The sequence below is a fragment of the Cryptotermes secundus genome, unplaced genomic scaffold (assembly GCF_002891405.2).
Source record: "Cryptotermes secundus unplaced genomic scaffold, Csec_1.0 scaffold1148, whole genome shotgun sequence".
In the NCBI taxonomy this organism is placed as follows: Eukaryota; Metazoa; Arthropoda; class Insecta; order Blattodea; family Kalotermitidae; genus Cryptotermes; species Cryptotermes secundus.
In genome coordinates, this window is record NW_019723322.1 from 177301 (window position 1) to 204792 (window position 27492).

Consider the following 27492-nt stretch of genomic DNA (forward strand, 5'->3'; position numbering starts at 1 on the left):
ATACATCGACTTGACCATATGTGTTCATGGCCTAGTGCTTAATTAGTTAAGTACAGTGATAAATTTAGCTTTGTGTTTATTTTTTTTGTTAAAACAAGAACAAAAGTTATATATTTATAAAAGCGGATAAATGACTGATGTGAAAGTACAAACAGATGCGTATAATCAATCAAATATTGCGCAGGAAACAGTGAGTATCACACTACAATAGGAATTTGCTTGACCTTCGAACAACAAAGTTTCTCCGAGAAGCACTGATAAAGTGCAGATCCGGAAATAAACTAAAGACACGCACTTGTAACTGAGGTTCCAACACGACTAATAGTTTACAGAATTCACTCAAAGTTTGGGACTGACGTTATTGGAATAATGCATTGTGTAACTGTTCCCTCCTTAACTTAGTTAATCTTCGGGACTGGGAATTAGGTTAGAGACCGCCGCCTAGCCAACCAGCAAGCATGAGTTCTCAAGGCGTATGGACAGGATTGAACAGCGGCGCAAATGGCAGAATAAAATTGGGAAGGTGTAGTCTATAGGGTTAATTAGCACGAACAAGACACACTCAGAATGAGTCCCAGTTCGCTGCTAGTGTATATTTATTTAAATAATAGTGGGATACTGCTATACCAACTATCAACAATCCTCGTCGATTCGGATATCACGAAACGTGAGGCTAATCGTGACTAAAATTGTACTGGTTAGTTTAGAATAGAAACTGATATTTATGTAAAGATTGCACTCACGGAGATCAAGGTAATCTGGAAAAGTCTGCGTGCTCCTTCAAATCGGAGCTTCTGACCAGATGCACAGCACATGAGAATTATATATCGAACATCCGTCTGTTTCCAAGTCCAGGGTCCAAGTCAGCTGTTGCATCTTCTCCTCAGAATCTTTTAGAAAACTGAATCTTGAAAGGCTAAGATTTGGCATGGAGTCGAGGTGTATTAATCCCTTCTCTCGGTGTGTACAGCATCTTTCAATGTAAGATCTCGTAACAAGCCATTACCCCCCCCCCAGAGAGAAAAACAACTATAATTCTAAACTATAGCCGTTTGTAGCTTGCATCCTGCTTCTAATAAACAGAACCGACACCTCCATATTCGGCTCGCTAATAACATTTTTTAAATTGTGTTCAAAATAACTTCTTGTGAACACGGTAATGGACTTTCGGGTTCCATAAAATGCTGGGACATTCTTGAGTAGCTGCAGATTTGGCTTCTCTTCTAGAAGGGCTCAGCTCGATAAGTAAGTAAGTAAGTTCAAAATAACTATAGGATATTTACTCTGAACGGCTTCACTTCAACTTAAGACTCGAACCGAGGAACGGACCCCTCAAAGAACGTCTCCAAACACGAGCATTCACCAATAAATCTCGCACCACAAGACACAGACCACCCATAATTCTGCAATTCTCTGAGTTCTTCAGCCCTTAAAATACAGCATATGACGATGCGAGAAATCTATAATACCAAGTCTTTGTTGCTGTTGTTGTAATTTTTGTAGCGTAGAATCGCCTTGTAACACTGTTGCACGAAATCCTAAGTAGGCGACTGCAGGTTATCAGAAAGATAATATTTAGGGAATACGATTTGAGGTTGGGAGGTGTATTTAATTAGTTCATGGTCGTGGCCAATATCGGACACTGAAAGCGATAATGAACCTTGGGTTTGAAAGAATTTTTATTATTACTTTCCTTTGTTAAAACACATTACACGCTGCTGAAACACCCCGTATACTTCGCGGTGTTGTGTTAGCCTTAGTGACCTCAGGCTGAATGCTTTTTTATGATTAATCTGGAAGCCATGAAAATTAAAGGATTATAAAAGTCCCACATAAAAGGCCATGCATTGCAGAAACCTGAACTGACGCGGGCGGGATCATACACGGCTGAATTACTTCCAACGTATATACCAGAAGCCTTTCGCTTTGTTGTGAATATACAGGACTGCTGGTCAACATTCTTTTTACTAAACAAAAAATATGGAAAAAAAATATACGTTTAGAAACGCATATTAACGTTATTAACTCCAAAAAATACTCATAAAATATTTAACAAGAACTTCTGAAGAGAACTTAGCCTTTCAGAGCCTGAACTCACATTTCCGTAGGTCAGATTACAGAAGAAACAGTAGGTGTTAATGGTGATTAAGAAGGATGAAGGACAGAAGAATTATGAGGAAGATAATTCGAAGAGAATATGTTATTTGTAAAGGAGAAGTATGCATATAATAAAATAAGAGAAAATGGGAAGAGGAAAGGGGAGAAAAATATGGCGAATGAAGAGAAGAACAGGAGGAACCGAAAGAAATGTGTTTGAAAACAAAGTTGTTTCATATAACCTGAGATCACATCATCTATATTTCTCCGAAAACAAATCCAAAATAACTGATTGCATGGTAATGACCTGGGTCTTAACTGGCTCTAATTATTACTGCGTTTTAATTACCGAAATATATATATTTGCCGACGGGCTAGTAGAAATTATAAATCAGCTACCTTTATTAATAGCATTACGTTTTAGTGTGATTCTCACCGGGGTTTTGGATTGCATATTGGATTTATTCACCACTTACAGGGCGTAACTACAAATAACTATAACATAATCCCTGATTTACACACACTACCAATCACCCCAGCACGTGCTAAGTCTCTTCAATCTGCTTTTACTAGTCCTTTCCTGACAACGGATTTTAACACAGTAACTATAACAGTCTCACTGAATTACACACTCAAAATATCACTGTAACTATAACTTATTACTGAACACTGGCGGTTTCCCGCCAAACACTTCGTTTTGACGTCAAACCCCTTGACACTCAAGAAGAGAGTTCTTTTTTCAACTGCATCCTTGCGGTCGTATTCCTGATCTAACATTGTCCCTGACGAGAAGATGGGATTGTCTCTCGTATGTTTGGCCTATCGCCAAGCATAAGTATCGCATATACAGAATGTTAATGAAAGTTTTTCTTTTCACTATAAACAAGTCTTCTGTAAGTAGAGGCTTTGCAAAGCAGATCATGCCCATCTTACGTATCTTAATCTACAACGGTAACTTAGTCACTTGAACGGTCGTAAGCTTGGCCTCCGCAGAATTTAATCCTCTTATATTTTCTATGTCTGGCTTCGCCTTGTCCTATACCGCGAACATGTTCTTCATCATGATTTTGTATGACTTCTGCTTGTCGCCTGCACAATTTTGTGCATACGGAAGGTTGAAAGTCGTGTGCAAATCACGGATCGTTGTGCACCTTGGAAAAATTCTAATGATACGCAGAACCTTGTATTGTGGGCGCTGCAATTTTAAGAGTTAGATGTCTGACACTAATTCCCAGGCGGGGCTAGTATGTCATTACTGATCTAATAAGTGCTTTATGGAGGGTTAGTATAATTCTGGAGCTTAAACGCACACTTTTGAATAGGGAGTAGAGTCTAATATATATTCTGAAGGCCCTGGCTTCAGTCATTTCTATGTGCAGCTTCCATATAATCCTCTTATCGAAGATTACACCTACATATTTTACATGATTGACAAATGAGATATTCCGTCCATGCAATGTCAGATGAGCCTCAGAGGGCCTAAGTCTATGAGAAAAGTAGGTGGCCTGAGAATTATCTTCATTGATTTTTATGTTCCAGTGCTCGCACAACGTCTCAATAGCACTGGGACTTCGCTGCAGCTTTCTGATAACATAACCGTCTTTCCTGTCTGTCGCATATATACAGGTGTCATCAGCAAAGAGACCTAGATAGACACGAGGTGTGTGGAGCGTACCACATATACATACTGTAAATATAGATGGCAGGAAAAAATTGTGGTACCCCTGTTTGTATATCCCTTGGCGTAACAACTGGGCACTCTATACCCCGTACCGCTTATAATATATCGGCACGGACCACGTAGAAAATACAGCTCTTTTCTTGTAGTAAAACTGTTGCAGTATCAAGAACCTCGCGGCCGTTGCCTAGAAATAAAGGTTGTTTCGGAGCCGTTCGCTTGCAACAGCTGTTTCTCTGGTTCCACAGTTCTTGTTTTGGGCAAATACGCCACAGAATTATTACGGTCTTTTCGTATAATTCAAGTATACCTATTCATATTCACTAGTGAAGAAGCCCGATGAATTTCAACTGGAATCGTGTATTCTTAACTTCACCATCGGTTACTTTTTACTTTTCCTTCTTCACCTTCATACCGATCTCTCTTTCTCCCATTTCTTCCTTAAAGCAGTAAATTCAGTTACATATTTACCTTTCAGATGTCTCAGATTAAAACATAAAGCCGTCACTTACGTTAACTGCGTTAAAATTACTGTGATGTGAGAACGATGTAATATACACACATACTCGTAGATAACGTAAACACGTAGTCATAACGTCTGCCATGCATACGTGCGTAAGTATGAGTGATATTCAAATGAAACACGTTCGGATTCACCTACGAACGTCCATATTCGCTAGCAGTACCGTCAAAGGGTTCCATTCTAAGAACCCCATATAGAGCTTTACTTATTCAAGAAAATTCCTGTTGCACAGTAAACCACCAAATGACTCACATATTCCTCGCCTATACCGTTGTTGATATGAAGGAAGCTCGTCGGCTCTATGACACCGAATTCGGACACTCTACGAAGCAACTAGTTAATCTCCATTATTACGTTATATTTTTTATCATGACCTATCTCTACATCTAATTCGGACATTTTACGAGCAACCAGATAACTTCCATTATTACGTTACATTCTGGGACACCCGGTAACGTAGTTGGTGGAGGCACTATGCTACAAGCCGGAAGGTCGCGGGATCGAATCCAGATGAGCTGGATTTTTCAACTGACCTAATCCTTCCAGCCGCACTATGGCCCTGGGGTCGACTGAGCCTCTAATAGAATTGAGTACCAGGAATATTCCTGGAGGTAAAGGGAAGCCGGCGCGTAGGGCTGACAACCTTGCCGCCATCTGTGAGCCGACTGTCTAGAAAATGTGGGAGCCTCAACATCTCACAACCCTATGGGCCTTCACGGCCTGCTAAGGGGATACCTTTAATTTTTTTACCTTTTATTTTCTGTCATGATATTAAAGTATGTCCATATAAAATGCGTATTGACTTTTTCAGCTCGGATAGCTCAAACTTCTAAGGTTTAACATATGGAAGTCATGGAGAAATCAGATGTCAAGCTTTCATTTTCCTTCTGAACTCCTGGCATCATTATGTGCATGAACAATTCAAGGTATACATCCAGATTAAGTGGATAGAATATACTCATTTAAAGACTAAATGGTTCAGTGTTAAGACTGGCAGTATGTAGCCAAAAATGTGTAAGTACGTTCTCTATAGTCAGATGTTAACGTTTGGACTACAGGTGGAAAAAAAAGATACAATGCAGAGTTTCAGAATAGGACCTTCGCCTAATATAACTAAGGCGATTAATTTCATGGAATTAAATTGACAAAACAAGTGGCACGCATGGGCATATGAGAAATGTATACGAAAGTTTAGCTGGTGAACCTCAACGGAAAACTTCACTTTCGAGATGGAGGATGACAAACTTATTGAAATTCATCTTAAATAAACAGTTTACGGCTGTATGAGCTTTGTTCAACCAGCTCGATACAGGATCCAGAGATAAGAACAGAATGATGAACCTCGATGTTTCATGAAGAGAGAAAGATTACAGTCTGAAGAGCTATCAACTTCTTACGAAAGGCTCTGCGCCGTGGAGTCAGACTTTACGTATGGTTGGCACTGCAGTATTACTAACGCCTGTAGAACTGCGCAGAAGCAACACTGGAATTATAATTCAGGCTGTTAGCAGCTACAAGTGATTTCTTTTCGGATTTACGATACCATCAGACCATGTGTATTACGGCCGCGTCATAGCTCCATAGCTCAAGCGGTTAGTCGCTGGCTTCCCATCGCGGCGGCCAGGGTTCGATCCCGGGTCTGGTCAAGTGGGATTTGTGGTGGACAAAGTGGCGCTGGGGCAGGTTTTCTCCGAGTACTTCGATTTTCCCTGCCAATCTTCATTCAACCAATTGCTCACAATCACCCTCACCTATCATCTGTGGCTGGTACAGTAGGACAGAAGTGGCCGCAGTACAAGGGACTTAGTCCCACCCCAGTAGCAATAAAAAATGTGATTATTGTTTTCTTTGCCAGTGTCTGTAAGAGATATCAATTATTTATCCATAATGTGGTCGTCGTTTTAAATTTTTAAAAATAGTATACTATGCTATGGAAATGGTCATAATACATGAAAAGTGTTCCAGCGGCAATTTCTTTTGAGACAAATTTAGAGAGAATTATGATCCGGCACTTTGGGGCCACTTACTGGTCGAAACTTACAGCAACCTGTTTTAAATGGCCACTTAACGATCTTCTTGTAAGTTCCATATATCAAGACGAAAACTTCAGCTCGCAGAACCAATTAATGCCCAGGATCGAAAAGATAAATCGCGGATGAGTCACAATCCTTAGGTCTGATCAAGTCAGTTTGAGTCATAGCTTTGTCAGACTAATGTAGAACCCTATTTACTATGCACAAGCACCACAATATTTTCATTTATGTCTCAAAAGTTGACGCAAGAATGGAGTATTTAAATCACACTAAAGCAAACACCACCACTCATCTTTCTTAAAAAAAAATATAACCATTATCCCAGAATTATGAGCAACAAAATATAGGAAAAACAAAAATTATACCATCCGAACTCAATTATAAGAAGTGTAACAACAGTAAACAAAGCAAACGACAATCTTAATACAATTTATGAACCACAAAATAACAATGTCACGTGTTTAGGTAACTGAGATGCGGGTTTCAATTGATAATTTGACTTATTAACAACCTACAGGTCGTAATTACAAATAATTATTTCATTCTTGCTGTTTTACACAAATTACGATCACTCCACACCAATCTCAATCTATCTAGCTCTTGAGCGCGCTTAAGCGAGAAGTTTATCGCGCCGTTACCTAGCTATACACTTTACAATATTTATGAATTTATTATCAATGGACTGCAGTGTCAAGAAACGTCATACTATCCACCATAAACTACACAATAATGGCCACATTCGCCGTCAATTAACTACACAATCAATAACCTTAATATCATGAACCACAATGAACCACAGAGCCGTTTAGCCATCCGAAACGAATTACACACTGAGGTTCTCACGGCGGTGATTATGGACCGTTCTAGCGTCTAATATGTTATGTTGTAGTCCGGTGGAAATTCACGGACGTTTCGCATACATTTACTGCTGCCATCTTCAGAGTCGTCCAAGCAAGTAAGCAAACAAGCAGGAAGTAAAAATACAATATTCTGCTTGCCACTTCTCTCCTTGCTTGACTTACTCTCTGGCTCTGAATACGGAGGCGTCGCATTCCACCAACATATTGGTAAACATTCAGCTGACTACATGGCATCACGTCACGGAAGATGGTACTCGATAACGTTCGTAGGTCTGGACTATGGAAATTTGGGAACACAGGATGGATCTCGTGTCTTACTCTACACAACTTTTAACGTTTTACATACACCATTCCTTCTGTTGAGCTAGGCTGAATTTTCAAGCATACGAGTTTACAAACAGTACTTTTTCAAACTTTTCCACAACTGCCATCGCCATCATAACAAGAACGGAATCAACACATCATACGCGGTTTTGCACGGTTCTGTCTCCCTCCATTCTAGCACCCCTATCTATGAATACATATTGCCAACATGTATTTTACTACTGTACTAACATCGCACATTTAAAAGGGGGATAGTGGTAAGAGAGAGATGTAGAGGCAGACGAATTGCAACCAAAATATATATAGTTTGTTATTTTAACACCCTTCAAACATTTCTCTCTTTATTTTTATGTTCGAACGCTTTGGGGATGACATTTTTTTTTTCATCTGCCTCATTTAAGAGGGTAGTGGAGCCGTAAACGGAAATTAAATATGGTAAAGTATCCATTTTTATTCCTCATACTCATCCCCTGGCACGTAACTAGCCCCGCCTTTTCACATTATATCCTCCTATTTAATTCCGTCCCTTACTGTGTGCAGCTTTGCCATCATTATCACGCCCTTCTTACCCCATCCTTTAAAACCCCATGCTATTGCGAAATAGCAGTGTATATTTCCACGTGGCTGCTTGTAAAATTTCACTTCCTGTATGTTAATCGCTAGATTTTATGAAACAATGCTAAATACCAGAGACTTTTGCTGTAAGTAGAGATTCATTAATCAAAATGTCACATAACTGGTTAAATTTATATTATTTTAAGCGTATGAAAATTACACTTACGTGTTTCTGTTTCTACTGCACGCGTATTGAGTCTATGCAGAGGCTGCGGGTTAAAGCAGTGGACATAATTGGTATGTAGTACCATTATCCTTACAGCTTGATTGCCATAGGCCATGGCGTAAACTAACAGGCTCAGCATAGAATGCCAAGAAGTAGGCGAAGTCATTACATTCAAGTACAATTAGACTGAGATGTAAGGGCTCCAAGAAGAACGTGAATTTTACATAGTTGTAACTGAAATACGGATACAGAATGCAGTCTAGGAAGGTTTCGTTTGAATTACCAGTACGTGACGCTAATACTGCGGCAAAGCGAAGCCGAAGGTTCAACGCTACTATAACAAATGTTGGGATTATCCTTCTGTAAAGCCTAGGTCTTTTAAATGTCTCTTTCCTGGGGATTATATTCTATTATCTAATTAGGGCTCTACAACCCCCTGTTGGGCCTTGGCCGCTTTTTCACTTTCTTGATCCTATACGCAGCCAGTAGGACTCCTTAGACGGAGGATCAGCCCATCGCAAGGCCGCTATCTACACATAAAACAACACAAACACAGAATAAACGGACACAGATAACCATATCTCGAGTTGGATTCGAACCCACGCTCCCATTGTTTGAGCGCGCGAAGACAGTTCATGCCTTAGACCGCGCGGCCACTGAGATCGCTCTTTTCATGAGATTTCCCAACAAAAATCATACAAGAAATTTCATCTAACCCATCCCTGCAACATGTCCTGCCCAGTTCAACATGCATAATATTCTAAACATTCCAACATTACCTGACGAAAAGTACGGGTTAGGAGTTCGTCATTAGCCGATTTTCCTTATTTTGGAAAAATTTGAGTAGGCTTATGAGATCACTGCATGCCCATGTATTCCCTTCCCCCGCCAACTTTTGAATGCATGAACCAATCTTTATGACCTTTGGTATGTATGTCATGGTATCCAAGCCCATCTCAATGGCGTACTTCATAAATCCCTCCCATCAGTCTGTGTGCCTGTATTTGTATTCCCCTACTGTTGCTAGGAAACGGCCTGGTAAAAACTTTAAAATAGAATGCTACAGTAGGAGAACTGTTGGGAGCGTCATTTTCTCTGCGGTCCGTGTTGTATCAAAGGAAAGCAGGCGATTATTTCTTCCCAGAACGTCTTGTTTTCTAATTTTCTTCTCCCTTTGTCACTTTCTGGTCTGTATGCTTATCAGCACTTCGTTCAAAAACAGTCACATGACTAAGTGACTATAGACAGGGTATGAATTGGTAATCGAATTTATCGGACCCTTAAACAACTCGTGACTTCCATTTGCAAATCACTATCACACACAAATTATCGCTCCCACTCAAGGTCTTCAATGCATTGCTGGATAGCGTCCTCCAACAGTGGACGTTCCTCTGCTGCCCAGGCTCACGTCCTTGCGGGCTGGCGGCTATCTCACTTCAGCCTCCTACTTTTCTAACTGCCGTCTCAAGACTGACAGAGTCAGAGTCATAGATCTGGCTCTGTCGTCACATACCCCTTGCTGAAAGCGCTGTACTCACTCTAAATGCTCTGATGATAGAGAAGGTTTAGCGGGGAGTAAGTAGGAAACGTGAGAGATATTGCGGGGAGGAGAGAAAGCGTTATTCTGTTACAAAGTACCCAGGCTTTGTCTGCTCGGCCTCCTGATAAAGGTAGTATGAAAATGAAGAAACAATACATACTATGTAGGAATGATACTCTGTCAACACATATTTCATGTATGACCGAAACATGTTGCAGTAATAAAGATCAAATGTAATAACTGAAATATTTGTTGTGTTGACAGTAGCAATAATTTCGCATAGTGTGTGTGGGGGGGGGGAGTCCAGCTGGGTCCACTCGGCATCTCGGCCACTTATTGGCCTATTGTACCTGCCACGGGTGATTATGATGATGGAGAATTTGGTGGAATAAAGATTGGCAGGGGAAACCGAAGAACTCTGAGAAAACCGGCCCCGCCGCACTTTGTCTACCACAAATACCACTTGATCAGACCCGGGTTCGAAACCGGGCCGCCGCGGTGGGAAGCCAGTGACTAACAGCTTCAGCTACGGCGTTGCCTTGACGGTAGCATAGTTCCTTCATACGAGTATTATTGTATGTTGTCAGTGACACATAACAGGATGCAACCTATAGGGAGAGAAAGCAAAAAAAAAAAAGACGTCCCCCCGTTGCACATCACAGCACATCACAGCACATCACAGCACATCACAGCACATCATGGCAGTAAATTGCTGCTGCTCCTTGACAGCGGAGTCGCTCTTGTTTCCGAGTTCCACGGGACTCACGACAATATTTCACTGTCTCACTAACTGGCATTTATCGGTGTGTTGGTCGATCGTTAAACTGCTGCTGGCTCTGGTCGCCACACTCATTTTTGTTTCCATATCCCGTGGGACACACGATCATATTTTACTCTCTCACGACTCTGAGAGCTTTGCAACTGACTCTTAGTTTGTCGGGTCTGATGAACTACTGTTGGTCATCACCAGCACAGTCAAGCTTTGTTCCGATTCTCGCGGGACCCATGACACCACATTACTGTCTCATGACTCTGGAAGTAGTGCAACTCTGCCCTGTGGTGCCCTGTCAGTCGGTTAAATTGCTCCAACTGACTTTCCGACTTCTAAACTGTTGCTGGACCTCGCCAGTGGAGTGATTCTTGGTTCAGAGTCCCACGAGCCTCATTACCTAACTGAATGACTGCTAAATGTCTGCTCTGCCTTGCCAGCATAGTGATTCTTGGTTCCAAGTCCCACGGGACCCACTACCATATTTTACTCTCTGACGGCCCTGGGATCCTTTGGACCACCCCCTCTCTCACTCATTACCTATCAGTAGGTCGGTTGGAAAAAATGTTGGTGGTACTCGCCAGCACAGTAATTCGTGGTTTCCAGTTTCGTCGAGACCTGTGACCATATTTCTATTTTCAAGACTTTTGCGTGTTTTGAGATAGGGTGTCCTCTTCAACGAGAGGAGGGGTCTGCCTACTATTGGTCACTCCCCTTCTAATGGGGAAGCCCTCAGAACCTGTATTCATTACCTACTCACTGACTGCTAAATTGCTGCTGGGCGTCCCCAGTACAGTCTCGCAGCGGACATCCTAGACAGGAGCTCCTAACTTTTGGACACGTGGCGGCTACAACGCTCCCGATAGCTCCCCGATTCCAGCGCGTGTTCTATCTTGGGGACGTGTGTTTACCTGGACGTTTCTAAGTAACGGGCCTCTCTATGATATTTCTGCAATTCTTCCATTCCGAAGTTTCTGTATATTAGCGCGTGTTCTATCTTCGGGACGTGTGTATTCCTGGACGTTTCTAAGCAACGGGCCTCTCTATGATATTTCTGCAATTCTTCCACTCCGAATTTTCTGTATATTAGTCATCTTGTAATATAATGTTATATTTTAGCGTCCTGTTGCACTGATTTTCATCCATGATATGTATACACTGGCCGTCTTGTAGTGCACTCAATTTCACCTGTCACTTCACAACATGTTTCGGCAACATTGTGCCATCATCAGGTGTCCCAATTACGTCAAACTATTGCATTGCTTGCCCTCATATGTTTTCACAACACCATTTAAAAAGTATTTAAAAAATCCGTATTTGTCAACTATGATAAATTTACACTCGCTAAAACTTGTTAAGATAATTCGTCTTATTTGTCTTAATTAAAACTTGCATGTGGTTCGTTCACTACGGGGTCGTTTTTCTTATTTTCTGTGTAAACCGCGTCTTGTGATGTGTTCCCTTCTTAGCTGCGAGTGTTGTAGTGAGAAGGGGTGGAACCATTTTATAGAGTTGTAGAATGAAGGCGACATCACTTCCATCCATTGTTCAGGTAGACAAATCAGCCACAGGCCCATTATCAGTCCGATAGGTTTCAAACCCTGATCACGAATGCACAGTAAACAGGACGTTACAAATGTGGTTCAGTAGAATTGCTACCAGAGAGTTGCTATTTCAAAGAACAACACATTGAGTATTTACATTTCAAATACTGTACTATTAAACGTACTGACATTTCGGAAATGAACGCCGCCTGGCGGATAAATACTGAATCTCTATCACGAGGCCGAAACCATGGGTAACCAGTCAACAACATGAGATTTTTAATGCTTGTGTATTCATGTGTTTGCACATCGAAGCTGAAATTCCAGTATACAATAAGGGAGATGCATTTTATTACTAATATGTAAAACGCACAAAAGATAAAGAAAGGGAAAGAGTGAGAAATTAAGAAAAGAAAGCAGAAACGAGAAAACAAACTCAAAAGAAAGAAAGGGAAAGGAAAGCGACGGGAGGAAGAAACATGAGGGAGAAAGAAAGACAACAGAAACTTAATACATAGAAGAGAGTGCAGGAGGCTTTGCCGGCCGACCACAGTCCCACTCTGATAAGACACACAAGCCGAGATTTACACTGCCACTGGCATGTCTTTTGTTTAAATGGAGTCGCTTCATGTGGAATAATAATTACGCCGAACCTCTTTTGTTTTCCTCGCTTCCCGGCCCGGTAGCTTTGGTTACGCTTCGTGTGTGAGTCAGATCACACAGTCACGTGGTCAACAGAAGGAACTGCGTGGTTACCAGGCCAACCACTTTGAAATCGGACTTCTCGCTCAAATCGCTCAGCACCAGACTAGACAAACAACTTTCATCTGAAAGCAAATATTAAATTTAACAATACCACCACAGTGAAAAGTACTGGTCTTTTTCTCGACATATGGTTAGAAATACCTTTTTAAAGACAAGAGGATTACATCAACCAAGTAACTAAGTCACTCCATGGAGCAGAGTCCTTGTTAAGCCAATATTTGCTCAGCCACTTAAGAATTTCCCAGCATTTTACCGAAACCGAAGGTGCAACCCTTAACTTTATAAACTATATAATGAACCAAATATAGTGAAAATGATCAAAGCAAGGCGGTTAAGACGGCTAGAACATATTTTTAGATTACAGAAGCAGAACCGTTGTAGAAAGTTGACTACATATTCCTGAAGGTACTAGACGAGTGGTAGGCACCTGATATCAGGTGACTGGATTCAGTTGAATAAGATCTGAAGAAAATTGGCGTTAGAAACTGGACATGTCAAGGGAACGGAATCTAGGGAGAGCAACCGCAAGAGAAGCCAAGCATCATGGACTCTTTTAACATCCGCAGAAGAAGAAGATTCGTATCTTCAGCAAAACACTCATATCTAGAATACAGTATATGTGCTCTGAGGTTTTTGCGGAGGCAAACGCGAAGACTGCGATGTTCTGTTTTATGATACCGTTACGTTTGTAGGTGGATGCTAATGTTTCGGAAGAATCTGCATTTTTAGGGTAGAAATGAAAGAATTGTATCCTTAACCAACATGTCCGCGAAACGTTAGTAGCCACATATAAAATTATATGGCGTCATAATTCAGACTCCTACAATCTTCATTAAGATACAGTACGTACGTGCATAACCACCAGACAAGGTGAGAAAAATCGGATAGAAGGGGTTTCTTCCTGTCTTTACTGATATTCCCCTGTCCTCTTAATCGGGTCTCCTTTCGAATCAATACATACTCATCATTCACTGTTAACTTCAATTTTATTCGACGCTACGTAACTACGTAATACAATCAGCTGAAACAGCGTAGTTACATGCAGGATTTGTGGTCCACACAGCGGTGGCTGTGAACACTTTTACCTTTTCGGATATAACGCCTTGAAGTTCCTTTAAAGTTTTTATTATTTTATTTAAATTGCAAATTGGTTTTTAACGGTTGGGGGTGATACTACAATAAGACACAACACACACATAACACACATTACGCAAAATAACACACCCCACTCAAACAAAACACAGCACACAAAACTACATAAGCAATAAAGGACACACTACACAGAATGAATACAATGCAAATACGATTTAAAACTACAATTAAATAAAGAAGTAAAATTGAATATTATTAATAATAATAATAAGTGTGCTATAGACTAGAGAGTAACACTAACAGAATACGTAATGTCATGTTATGATGCGCCCACAAAGTTAGCCGACGTTTCGGAGTAGAACGAATTTCTACTTTCTTCATATCAGGTTGTTTGGTTTATTCTTCGACCCTGAAAAAGAATGCAATATGATCATCCGAAACGTCAGCTGACTCTCAACGGACTGCAAGGCGTTATAGTCCAGAAGATAGAACTCTGCTTAGTTACTTAGTCATTCATTTCAGAATATTCATAACTCATGACTCTTCACACACACATTAATATGTTTGTGTAATAAAGAGTTTTAAGGCTGATTAAAGACACTGCAATAAGATATATCCCTTTAAACTATTCAAATTCTTCCCTCTCAGTTCCCTCCTTCGTCAATTTGTCATCATCACCACCACATTCTGAATATTCGGCGTCGTTATACAACCAATCAACAAAAAAATTGTAACGTCACACTTAAGTTTCGGCCACACAGAGCGCTAAGCTATGTTCGCTACGTACGATGTGTACACTCTGCGACGCAGCTAACATAGGGAACATAGCGTACGTAGCGCACGGAAGTCTGTGTGACAAGTCACATTGACAATAAAGGGAGATATTTTTCTGTTCGTATAGCGAACATAGCGTACGTAGCGCTCTGTCTGGCCGAACCTTTAGGGATTAAATAAACATGGCAATCAGCTATTAATAAAATCGACAATAGACACTAAAGGAACGTGTTAGTTTGTGCATACTGTGCGCAAGAAAGTAGAGAAGTAATTCATCTCTTTTTCCCCGGAATAGATATGAAATTTCGAATAGGTCACGTGAGAAAACACGTCAGCTTTCATACCCAGTATCTAAGTTGTGGGTTTGTATGGCGTTTTGTTGCCAAGACGCTTTCGAATGTACGACATTTTCTTAATGTCGCTATCGCTATTCTTTAAAATGTCTCTTCTCTTCAAGAGACGAATAAGGAATTGAAAGAATTCATTTTAAATGTCACGCGTTTACCCTACGAATGCTTGACTTCAGCCCTTCATTCTGAAGTCCACAGGCACAAGTATCGCAACATGCAAGAATAATGCTTTCGCCTCTGGCTTACATTTGATATGGTAGCATGAGAATGATAAATGCTTGCTGTCATTCATTTAATAAATGTTTATATTCTCAAGAAGGACTATCTTGTGGAGAACAAAATTTAATAAGAGAAGAAGGGTTCGTTTTAGAATACTACACAGAACTATCAACATTTTAGGGGATAAGTAAATGAATAAATATTGTCACGTGCATGCGTGACTATAGATGGGGTTTGGATTGGAGATTAGATTTATTGACGACTTACGGATCCTAACTACAAGTAACTATAATACTATTTTTAATCTCCACATTTTACAAATCACTACAGCACACACTAAGCCTTCTCAGTCTGCTCTCACCAGTCGTTTCCTGGTAACTGATATTAACAATGGAGATTCTTCAGCTTCTGTGCTCACGACGTTACTACTGCCCGGCGAATATCCCACAACTTCACTGTTGCTCCAATTGACTTACTCCCAGGCTGGAAGCCATCTTACAACAACCTCGTAGCCTTCGCTTCACAGACCGACTTTCAACTAACTTCTAAACTTGTCTCGGTTATAACATTTCGGCACGGACAGCCTAGAAAACGCCGTTTCCAGCAGTTCCTTTATTGTTGTGCGTGAATTCGTCGCCGTGGGAACCTCTCTGTTTCGCGGTCGCTACCTAGTAACGGGTCTACTCGCTACAATATAATTAATCTTGAAAGTAATAATGGCTAGTTTACCTACTCAGAGATGTAAGTCCGTTTCTGAAGGAAATCTTTTCGCAAACAGGTTCATTGTGGTAAACAGACGAGACTGGGAGCCATATTAATGGCACCAAGTCGCGCTATTTTTCAGTGAAAATTTTACTGACGGGAATGCTGTAAGTTTATAAAGCTTAAATACTTCTTCAAGGGGTTTTCGATTACTTCTGTATTTATTATTTGCTTCACGGATGACGCATTTCTCAATTAATTTCTTCAGAATTGAATCTAAGATAATAGTTCAGAAATTAATTTTAGTAGTATAATTCTTAGATTCAACAGCTGGATTTAGAGAAACATATAGGAAAATTTAACACAGTAAATATAGAAGCTACTTAGTAATTAGAATGAGAGAATGAAAAGATGTAAACACAAAGTAAATTGTGACTTAATAACTTATTTTTCAAACTATTCTTCGGATAGAATGTCCCATGACTGCGCGTCATTCTTTTAGCTCAGTCAGTCTACCGACAGGCTACGGGCTGGTCAGCCGGTGTTCGATTCCCTGCAGGAGCAAGATTTTACTTTTTTTCCATAGGGTCCATAAAGGTTCTAGGGCCCACACACACACATTCATATCGAATTGGCACAGGGGATGTTATCCCAGAGATAAAAATAAAGAGAGATAACGTGAAGCTCACAACCAACCTCCATCTAGTGCCGAGGGCAAGCATTGTACAGCCACGAGCATATCTCCACTTTCCCATAGGTATCCATGGTGTGATGCTTAATTAATTAAGATCAGGGAGAATTTCACTTTTCTTTATAAGCGCCATCAAAGTCATTTCTATTCTCCTGACATCTTCAAATGAAACGGTTAGCTGAAAAAGTCCTCTCTTCAGCCACTGGGAGAATTCTCTCTTCCTGAAAACGCTTTCAATGCAAGATAATAAAGATACAAATGTAAATAAGATAAAGAAATACACACATTGTTAAGCAAGCTAATATAGAGAGTGTCCGGATGAAAGGTATCCAAAATAAAATCATTATATCCGAGAAAAAAATGATTATACACATTAGTAGGTTATTAATTACAAAGGGAAACTATCATTTCTTTTTTCCGCGTACCATATAAAACTCTTTCAATAAATTTAAATGTGGGCCCCCTTGGTGGCACGACAAATATCCAGACGATATTCGACCTCGTTCTACGTTGCTTGAAGCATGTTTGGTGTTACCTTAGCCACGGTATCCCTTTGCGTGTTTCAGGTGTTGAAGCTCGTTGATCTTAACCTGGTAGACAATGTTCTTCACATAAACACACAAGAAAAAATCCACTTGGGTCAAATCTGGCGACATAGAAGGCCAAGCAATTGGTTCATCTCTGCCTGTCCATCTGCTAGCCATCTTTCTGTCCAGGTGATTCCTAAAATGGTGGCAGAAATGTGGCGGCGCTTGCGCGTAAGCAGGGAATGAAAAAATTCAGTTTTCCTTTCCGACGACATAAACTGGATACGTGTGATAATTAGTTTCCGAGATATTCGTTTTTTATTTTGGATACCTTTCATCCGGACATCCTATATTAATATCTGGTTTTTTATGCAGCATGCCTTCAGTACATTGCACTCACCGAGTATTTCGACAGTGTGAATCTGGTCACGGTTGTCGCCGTCGCTGATCTGACACACGTAGTCACCCGCGTCCTGAGGCATCACGTTGTTTATCTGCAGATTGTATCCGTCCACCAGACGGAAGCGAAGGTCCCGGGTCACCATGAGATTGGATGCCGTCAGCACGGAGCTTCCCCTCCGCCACAGAAGCACGTATGTCCCTGCAAAGACAACAAACGTCAATATCCACTGGGGGGCGCAATTTAGTGTTCCCAGGGATTAGACCTTGTACAGAAATGATGAGACCCGGACACCTGGAACATCAACTTGAGAGCTGCCTTTTCTTCTGCAGCTTTACCCTCAGTGTGTCTCACAGCGCCCTAGAAGTGATGCGGTTCCCATGGACAAGACTGCAAACGCAGTTCTTGAGACCCGAGCAGCTAGTGAATTCAAGTCTCGTCTTCCTCTGCAGTACCCAGCTTTCGTCATCACGGTGGTGATAAATAGGGTCTTTATCTGTGTCACAACGGAAACTGCGTAAAAATTATAAATATTTTAACTTTTACAACTTTCATTGTGAAAAGTAATGTGCTTTTATGGTTTTTGCACGTGGTATTATTTTTACAGAAATGGCTATCTGGAATTCATCTGGACCTTGCAGTTATATACATATTGTGACGCTTTTTCATTTTAATATTCGACTTTATATACCTCTAGATCGGAGCACCCAGTAGCGTAGTTGGCTCAGGCATTGTGCTAAAAGACGGAAGATTGTGGGTTCGATTCACGATGAAGTCATTGGATTTTTCAATTGACCTGATTCTTCCAGACGCACTATGGCTCTGGGGTCGACTCAGCCTCTTTAACAGAAATGAGTACTAGGAATCGTCCTGGAGGTAAAAGGTGGCCGGGGCGTAAGGTTAACCTCACCGCCATCTTGAGCCGATTTTCTAGAAAATGTTGGATCCTCGACGGCTCTTAACTTTATGAGCCTCAACGGTCTGTTACAGGAGTAGCTTTACGTTTTTCTTTACCTTACACATCCAGATACTGACAAGTATGTCCTCTTATTACTCGTATTACCAGTCTTATACATTAGAAAGATTTGAGACACAAATTTATGCAGATACGTGTAAATAGCCTTTACTGAATCATAAATTTCTTCACACTTTCAGTAGTGTTTATTTAATTTCATTTGTAGTTTCCACCAGACGATGACCATTTAATGAAAGAAATATATCATGGAGCTAACCACCCCTTGCTGAAAAAAAATATTTCGGTGTATACTGACTATTTGTAATGTAAAGTGACACGGTTAAGGATGTGCATATAATTAGAATGTAGTCTTATAATGTTATGTTAAACAATTCATTTGAATATCTATTGATGTGTTCAGTTTTTATTATTTGTTCTTGTAATTATGGCAGCTGTGACTATTTGCTGGATGCGTCTCTAAATTTGTAAATTTAAAATAATTTTACTATGTAATTTCTTTTTCTCGATTTTATTCTTGCATTTTCAAACGTTTAGTACAATTTTTTTTATTTTATTCTCTTTGTAGATTATAATTAAATTTGAAACTAATCTTCATGCATCACCAAACGGCTGAAAAATGTCAATAAAATGCTCTCATTAGGTCTGAAACCATGGGGCCGAATCTGCGTACTCCTTCCTACCAGAACAGAGTTCCGCTTGTGTCGTTTCCTTTTCTCGTGAGAAGTAGAAACATCCCTTAATCTTCCCCAAGTAACGTGTACGACATATAAAATTATTTCTCTACGTGCCTAGATTCTATTACACCATGTTTTGTGCTTTCTATTGCAACAAGCAATCTTGGAAGTTATACAGACACATGGATCTCACAAGTAGCTGCCTCCTTACAAGGATTACGATTTTATAAACTCTACATGCACGAAGCAGGGTATGCATTCGCAGACCTAATCTAAGGAACAAAATAAACTTACGTAGCACAAATTATTTAATTTATTTTTATACATATTTGCTTCATTTAGCGAAACTCTCTAATTCTCAGCTACACAGCGTCGAATGAGAAGAACATTAGTGAATACCTATTTCGAAAGGATGTGGCTGAAAGTGGTCGCAGCCTGTTTTGAGGTAAGTCCCCGATAGCTGCCTGGAGAAATGTAAAAGATAAAGTTCTGTCTGTGCTTAACTAATTAAGCACTATGCCATGACGGCGTATGGGAGAGTGGATGTATAGATCCACATTTTCTTGACCTCAGCACCAAATGGAGGTGAATAGTGGATAGAAAATTGGGTGAACCCCAGAGACGGTCTGGACGACGTGGAGAACAGAGAATTCTTGACCCTACAGGGACTCGAACTTCGATCCCTCGGTCATCAAGCCCGTAGTCAGTAGCTATATCGAATGCACTGTGGCTGAAAGAAATGACAAAACCCATAAAGGATTTCAGTCAGGATAGACTGACTCCGGGCCGAGATTCAAACCCGGAATCTGCATAATATGAAGCAACTCGACCCAGATTTCCAGCCTGCGACGCTTTCACTGTAAGACTACATAAAGTCCGGAGGCAGGATGACATCAGAATCATATTGAACTGGAAAGGATATGGAAGGAAGGAGTAGTGCGTCATGGAGGCCTCATCAAGCAATTTTATGAAGGGGCTGAATAAAACCACTACATACCTCAGTCGGGATAGCAGTTGTCTCGCTGAGATTCGAGGCGACCACCACATGAATACAATCCGGAGCGTTGCCTCTAGACGGACCTCTACCGACACGCTAAGCAAAACTAGTTTATATATTACGTGCTGCTTGATAGACTAATCGAAATTGGAAGGTGCTATGGCTTGGAAATGAATGTGGAAAAAACAAAAGTAATGAAAATTTCGAGACAACCAACCCCAATCACAATAAAGATAGCCCCAAAACAATTGGAGAATGTGAAATGTTTTAAATATTTGGGTAGCTTGTTAACAGATGATGGAAGGTGTACTAGTGAAATTAAATCCAGGATTGCCATGGCAAAAGCTGCATTTCATCCCCACCACTCCGGTATGTCTTAATGTTTTCTCTCTTTTTCTGTCGCCTATTCACGAGCATAAAAGTGTTCCAATCCTAGCTGCTTTTGTATGACATTTTGAAATGAAACGAAGTAGTTAAATAATGAAAGAGTCACTTCACATTTAAACTAGTCAAAGGACAGGAATATCTGAGTGTTCATATAGAAACTGCGATACAAAGAAATTTCAAGAGACAGGAAATGATCGAGCCGGTCACAGTGGCCGCGCGGTCTAAGGCATGAACTGTCTTTGCTTGCTCGAACGCTGGAATCGTGGGTTCGAAACCCGCTCAAGGCATGGATGCCTGTGTGCATTTATTCTGTGTTTGTGTTGTTCTGTGTGTAGGTAGCGACCTTGTGACGGGCTGATCCCCCGTCCAAGGAATCCTACTGGCTCTATATAGGATTAAGAAACTTAAAAGCGGCCAAGGTCCAACAAAGGACCGTTACAAACGAATTGTTCGAAGCAAACACGTATTCCGGTGTTCATTGTGTAGCGGCGGGCGAAATTAACCTTTCGACAGTGCAAGTTGTTGTTGGCATTATTGTTATTGTTATTATTTTGTTTTTGTGTTTTATTTCTTTTATTTATTCTTGATCACTTTTTGACTGGTCTCTGTGCCTTTTATGTTAGCATATAAATAAATAAGGACTGAGCTTCATTAGTAGGTCTGCATTTTACTGGATGAGTACAATCAAGAACTGAATGTATTTAGAAACTTACATGATGAAATGTAAGATGAAGACCATGAAAGTAATGAAAAAGTTCAGAGCCCGATAGAGGCAATAAAATTTCTAATTCCTAAATAATAATTGTTTATTAACACTACGGAGTAAGGCCTTCTGTGACGAGCGGGTAGTTTCGAAAATTTCCCGAGTCCATGGAAGCCGAATATTCGTTACCTTTCCCACAACAACAACCCTGAGCCAGTTGAATCCTGTCAATTCTTTCGCATCAAATTTTTGGAAAAATGTTAAACCCAATAATGCCTAGGTAACATATATATTGTCTCTCCAAAGTTTTATCATCAGTATGTTGTATGTATTCTCGTTCCTCGCAATAATGCCATGAATTCCACCCATTTAATTATCTGTAATTTAATCACCATAACAAAATTAGATGAAGTGTCTGAATTGTGAATATTTCTCTTATGTAATTAAGGCAATAAAATGTCTGTTTTCGTAGCTGATTTCATACGGACTGGGCACCCATGAACAGATTCAAAGAAATTTCATGTTGATTCAATGAATCGAAAAACATAAATTCGAAACTACTGTTCTGTTTTGCTTGCAATGATGTTATTTTTTCTGAACAAAAATTGGCAAATGCAAACTAATAAAGAGCGGAGAGGACGTGGATTCTAAAGGGTTCCGACTATGGTGTATAACAAATAAAATTACTGGGTTTTTGGACTCTTTTCCTTGGTCCGGTATTTTGCGAAATAAAAACGCAACATTTCGGAAACTGAATTTGTTTCAGTCCTCAGGTGAAAGGGTGAAGACGCCTATTCAGTTGGGCCCTTTAGAAAGAGCTAACCTCAATCCAGTATAGTAAGCGAGATTAGTTCTTTCTAAGAGGCCGAACTGAGTAGGTTCTTTCGCCCTTCATCTGAGGATGGAAACGGATTCAGTTTCCGAAACGTCGTGTTTTTCTTTTGTAGAATACTGGATGATGGAAAGCGCACAAAAACCCAGCAATTCCGAGCGGAGAACTAATTTGCCCAAGAAGTTTCATTAACCTCGTCTCTCTGACGGTTCATAATTTTGGCGTCCCATTGGCGGAGCTAGTCAATATTGCACGAAACTTCAACATTTACATATACAAAAAAAAACACAAATACGTACACGAAACATCCAAATATGAAGGTAGGAATTTTGTGTGCGCTGAGAGAGCACTGGTCAAACAACAAGTAAAGGTATAAATAACAAATATTTGCAACTATGGAATTCGTAACTCATTTGTTCATAAAACCCCAATAAAATCATCGTTTACTCAAAAATCAAATAATGGCGCTTGGACTGCAATGTTTGGCTCCATTTCCTCTGTTTTGTGTTTATTGTAAATTCTATGGTAGCAGATTTCAAAGAGTTCACATCTCCTGGAGGTATCATAACTTTTTCTTTTTTCAGTGAATGTTGGATGGATATTCCCTGGCGGCAGCAAGAGAAATTAAATCACACTTTTAACTGGTGCCATGAACTCACTTGCCCTTTTATTTTACAAGATTAATGGTACACAGTTGTGACGATTATTTCAACTCAGAGTACAACCATAATGCTTGCTCTACCTTCGTTACCTCTCTGTTTATTTATTTCTTGACTTATGTATTACATTTTCCGTTTATTTATCTATTAAATTATTCAATTATTATTTTATTTATTCATTGCGCACATATGCGTTAACTTTTTTTAAGTATTTCCTAATATATATTTACACATTTATTTGTAAACCAATATGTACCATCCAGAATCTAATTTCAAGATGCGCTGATTTTAATTGTGCTTCACGTCAGCTGCCTTCATTTAGAATATCTGCTATATAATACAATTCAGGGGGCTTCATCTGCATAGAAGTCATACTTCCTAACAGTATTTTGCCGGTCACGGTAGCCGAGCGGTCTAAGGCATGTACTGACTTCGCTTGCTCAGAAGCCGAGATCGTGGGTTCGAATTCCACACAAGGCATGGATGTTTGGTGTGTGTATTCGTTTATTCTGTGTTTGTGTTGTCCTGTGTTAGGTAGAGGCCTTGCGATGAGCTGATCACCCGTCCATGGAGTCCTAGCATCTGCAAAATAATCAAGAAACTGAAACAGTCCAATACTCCAAATTGGGAGCAAGAGGAAGAAAAAAAAGGCTTTTCGTACGCTTATATGGACGTTTCGACATCACCATTGTATCACTCAAATTCTGAAGGTCGAGAAGGCAAAAGTATAGACCGATCCGTCGGCAATTTTTTATACGATTACAAGAATATACAATAGCATTAATCCTGTTCTTCTTTATTTATACGGACATTAAACACCGCCCCACCCTTCTCTATTTGTCACTCTAATGGAAGGAAACGTAGAGACCTTGCGACGCGATGATCACCCGCCCAAGGAGTCCTACTGAATGTCTAAGATCTAGAAAAACCGAAATGAACGGAGAAGTTCATGCAGGTAGGCCTAGGCCCACTGGGGCTGTAGTGCCAAGGAAAGAAAATGGAAGGAAACAGATCAACAGTGGTTCACATTGAAGTGCTGAAGATCATATTTAGAACTAATTGACATGAAGTAGCAGGAGAATCGAGGGTTCGAGTCCCATCCAGCAACATTATGCCCCACGGGTCGACGCAGTCTCTAACAGAAATGAGTATCAGGATTATTCGTGGAGATAGAGGGCGATTGGCCGGCACGTAAGGCACACAACCCCACGGCCATCTGTGAGCCAATGTCTAGAAAATGTGGCAGCCTCGACGTCTCACAATCCTATAGGAATCCACGGCCTGTCACAGGGATAGCTTTACCCTTTTTATTAGGAGGGTTGAGAAATCTATATTATGAGGATTGAAACCATCTGTTCATAAAATTATATTAGTGCTTATGATGTGCATTATTTCCTTTCATCTATTTCCGTTGATATTTAGTATGTTGGTTATTATGTCTATAGTTTCTGTCTTTGGTATGTTAGTGTACAGGTTTTCAATGTACAATGAGCATATTTTCATATCTTTGTTCATTTTTATACCAGCAGGAAGGTTCTGCGTTTACAAAAGCACTCAGAACAGCCATACACAGCACAAAACGTAAACTAACACATCGACAAGAAAGTAGCATCATAAATTCACAGACAGAATATATAGTATGTAAAATATGTATCTTATGAATAAAACACTAAAATAACCCAGTGCATATTACGGATACATCAGACACGTGCATAACAACGGCATCATAGTGTAATATAACCTGACATATTTTAAATAAACATTTATACATCAGACTGAAAAGCAGAACGGAGTGATAACAGAGCAGCAAGTACCTTCAATCCGACATCTTACTCGGATACACCTGACGATGGTCAGTTAGGCCGAAAAATGTAGTGTTGTATAAGAACAAGAGACAAAAACAAGCGCTGTGGCCTGTAGTCAGCAAGCGAACTATACCGACCGAGCGACCCCCGCTTGTAGGCAAAGATAGTGCCAACTCTGGCGGATAGAGGGTGTCACCTGATGAGCGCAACGGATCCCCACGGCCGTTAATCTGGGTTGTCTAGACCCAAAGCGGCTATTTCCTTGAAATATCTCCTCAATTATCTTCACGAGTCTGAGTGGACCCCGTTCCAGACCCACTACTTCTCAGAAAATCTGGCAGCGCCGGGATTCGAACCCGGGACCTGTGGATCTGAAGCCAGGAACTCTGACCACTAGACCACAGAGCAGGTCGAAGCGTCAAAGACGTGTGAATATTAATATATGGACGAAGTTTCACAAAGACGGCGAGGAGTGGGAACACGAAGTTTGTAACAACCTGGGTTCTTTACTTAATGAGGTAGAGGTGATCAGCACAAGGAGAATGAGACGGCTGGCCAATGGACAGCGTGTGGAGAATTCAGACATACGTGCATGCTACGTTTGGTCGGGAAGCACCCAAAAAGAGAGAGGAATTGGATAGTCGTAGATGAAAAGAAAATGTTAAAATGAACCTTAGAGGAACAGGGTGAAAACATTTGGTTTTGCATTCTTCTGTCTAAAGGTAGCGATCAGTGGGTACCTTCTGCCCTGCATAAGCAGACCATAAGAAATATAGAATCTGACTATCTCAGGCTCATCCGTGGTCAAGACCCTTCAGTCGTAACAACATAAGTTCCGTGGTGCAAATGTTGATGCTCCTCAAGGAGAAGGGACTGTGTTGTCTCCATCTGTCCGTTACTCGATTATGAACAATATTAATGCTGGGATGTGGTTACGTGTAGCCTGCTAGACGTTTAACAGACTTTTTGGAGGCAGCATATTCATCGGAAAATTCAAGGAACTACTACCAAACTGCATGGTGTCACATCCCAGATATAATATTCTTCATATCCACCGCCATAAGAACCTCATACACCACACTTGTGTTAAATGCACATAGGCGTACGATTTAGAGCACTTCTGCAACCTGCGAATCATTGCAATTAATGATTAATGCTTTTGGACAGAATAATTTCACGCTTATTCGCTTATGAGAGGCATTTGTGGAAAATAACTGGTCTCAAATTGAGTTGTCCCATTTTTGTGTCGTCATTGACATTAATTATGAAGCTATTACTAAACATGTCATGCTTCATCTAACAACCAATATGAATTTGATATTAGTTTCCCAGAGAGGGACGGAAGTGTTTGTTTAATTCAAAACGATTGAACCGTCAGCAGTTATAAAGTGAACTGTTTTCCACTTAAGAGAAAAGCTCCACTCATCAAACGCGATGTTTCTCGCATGTATATATATACAAAACTAAACTAAAAACTAAACTCCGCGGCCGGTAGTCTGCAATCGAACTATACCGAACGAGCGACTGCCGCTTGTCGGCGAAGTTAGTGGCAAATTTTCCGGATAGAGGGTGTCACGTGGTCAGCACAACGGATACCCACGGACGTTAATCTCGATTTCTAGAAAGGAGCCGCAATTTCCTTGAAACAGCTCCTCAGTTATCCTCAAGATGCTGAGTGGGCCCCATTCCAGACTCAATACTTCTTAGAGAATCTCGTAGCGCCAGGAATCGAACACGGACCTCTGGATCTGTAACCAGAAACTCTGACCACTAGACCACAGAAGAGGTCTCATATATACATATATTGTGACATGTTGTGCTATGGATGACGCCCCTCCCCCACCCCCGCCAGCCGTGATGCGCCGAGCGAAGCCGAAGTGAGCCGAAGTTAGCCGAGTCCTAGCATCCTGGTCGCTATGCAAAGCGAGTCAACAGCGATGACGTCACCAAGGGTACCGCGGGTTGCTAGGCAGCGTGGGTAAACAGGATTGCGAGAGACGACGGTGGTAACAGGGGTTACTACCGCTAGCGTTACTAGCAACACAGCGCCAGGCAACAAGGGTGCTCATTACGTGGCCGTTTTCTGTATTGTCCGATCGAGGCTACATGAGGNTGAACTGTTTTCCACTTAAGAGAAAAGCTCCACTCATCAAACGCGATGTTTCTCGCATGTATATATATACAAAACTAAACTAAAAACTAAACTCCGCGGCCGGTAGTCTGCAATCGAACTATACCGAACGAGCGACTGCCGCTTGTCGGCGAAGTTAGTGGCAAATTTTCCGGATAGAGGGTGTCACGTGGTCAGCACAACGGATACCCACGGACGTTAATCTCGATTTCTAGAAAGGAGCCGCAATTTCCTTGAAACAGCTCCTCAGTTATCCTCAAGATGCTGAGTGGGCCCCATTCCAGACTCAATACTTCTTAGAGAATCTCGTAGCGCCAGGAATCGAACACGGACCTCTGGATCTGTAACCAGAAACTCTGACCACTAGACCACAGAAGAGGTCTCATATATACATATATTGTGACATGTTGTGCTATGGATGACGCCCCTCCCCCACCCCCGCCAGCCGTGATGCGCCGAGCGAAGCCGAAGTGAGCCGAAGTTAGCCGAGTCCTAGCATCCTGGTCGCTATGCAAAGCGAGTCAACAGCGATGACGTCACCAAGGGTACCGCGGGTTGCTAGGCAGCGTGGGTAAACAGGATTGCGAGAGACGACGGTGGTAACAGGGGTTACTACCGCTAGCGTTACTAGCAACACAGCGCCAGGCAACAAGGGTGCT

General features: G+C 41.0%; 1 protein-coding gene across 1 annotated transcript in view; it reads right to left on the reverse strand.

The window, feature by feature from the left end:
* LOC111861859 (lachesin-like) overlaps positions 1-27492 on the reverse strand; it is a 631469-nt gene that overhangs the window by 138723 nt on the left and 465254 nt on the right. Inside the window, exon 3 of the mRNA XM_023846784.2 lies at positions 17670-17870. Coding sequence (XP_023702552.1) covers positions 17670-17870 — 201 coding nt within the window. The remainder of the gene's footprint in view (positions 1-17669; positions 17871-27492) is intronic.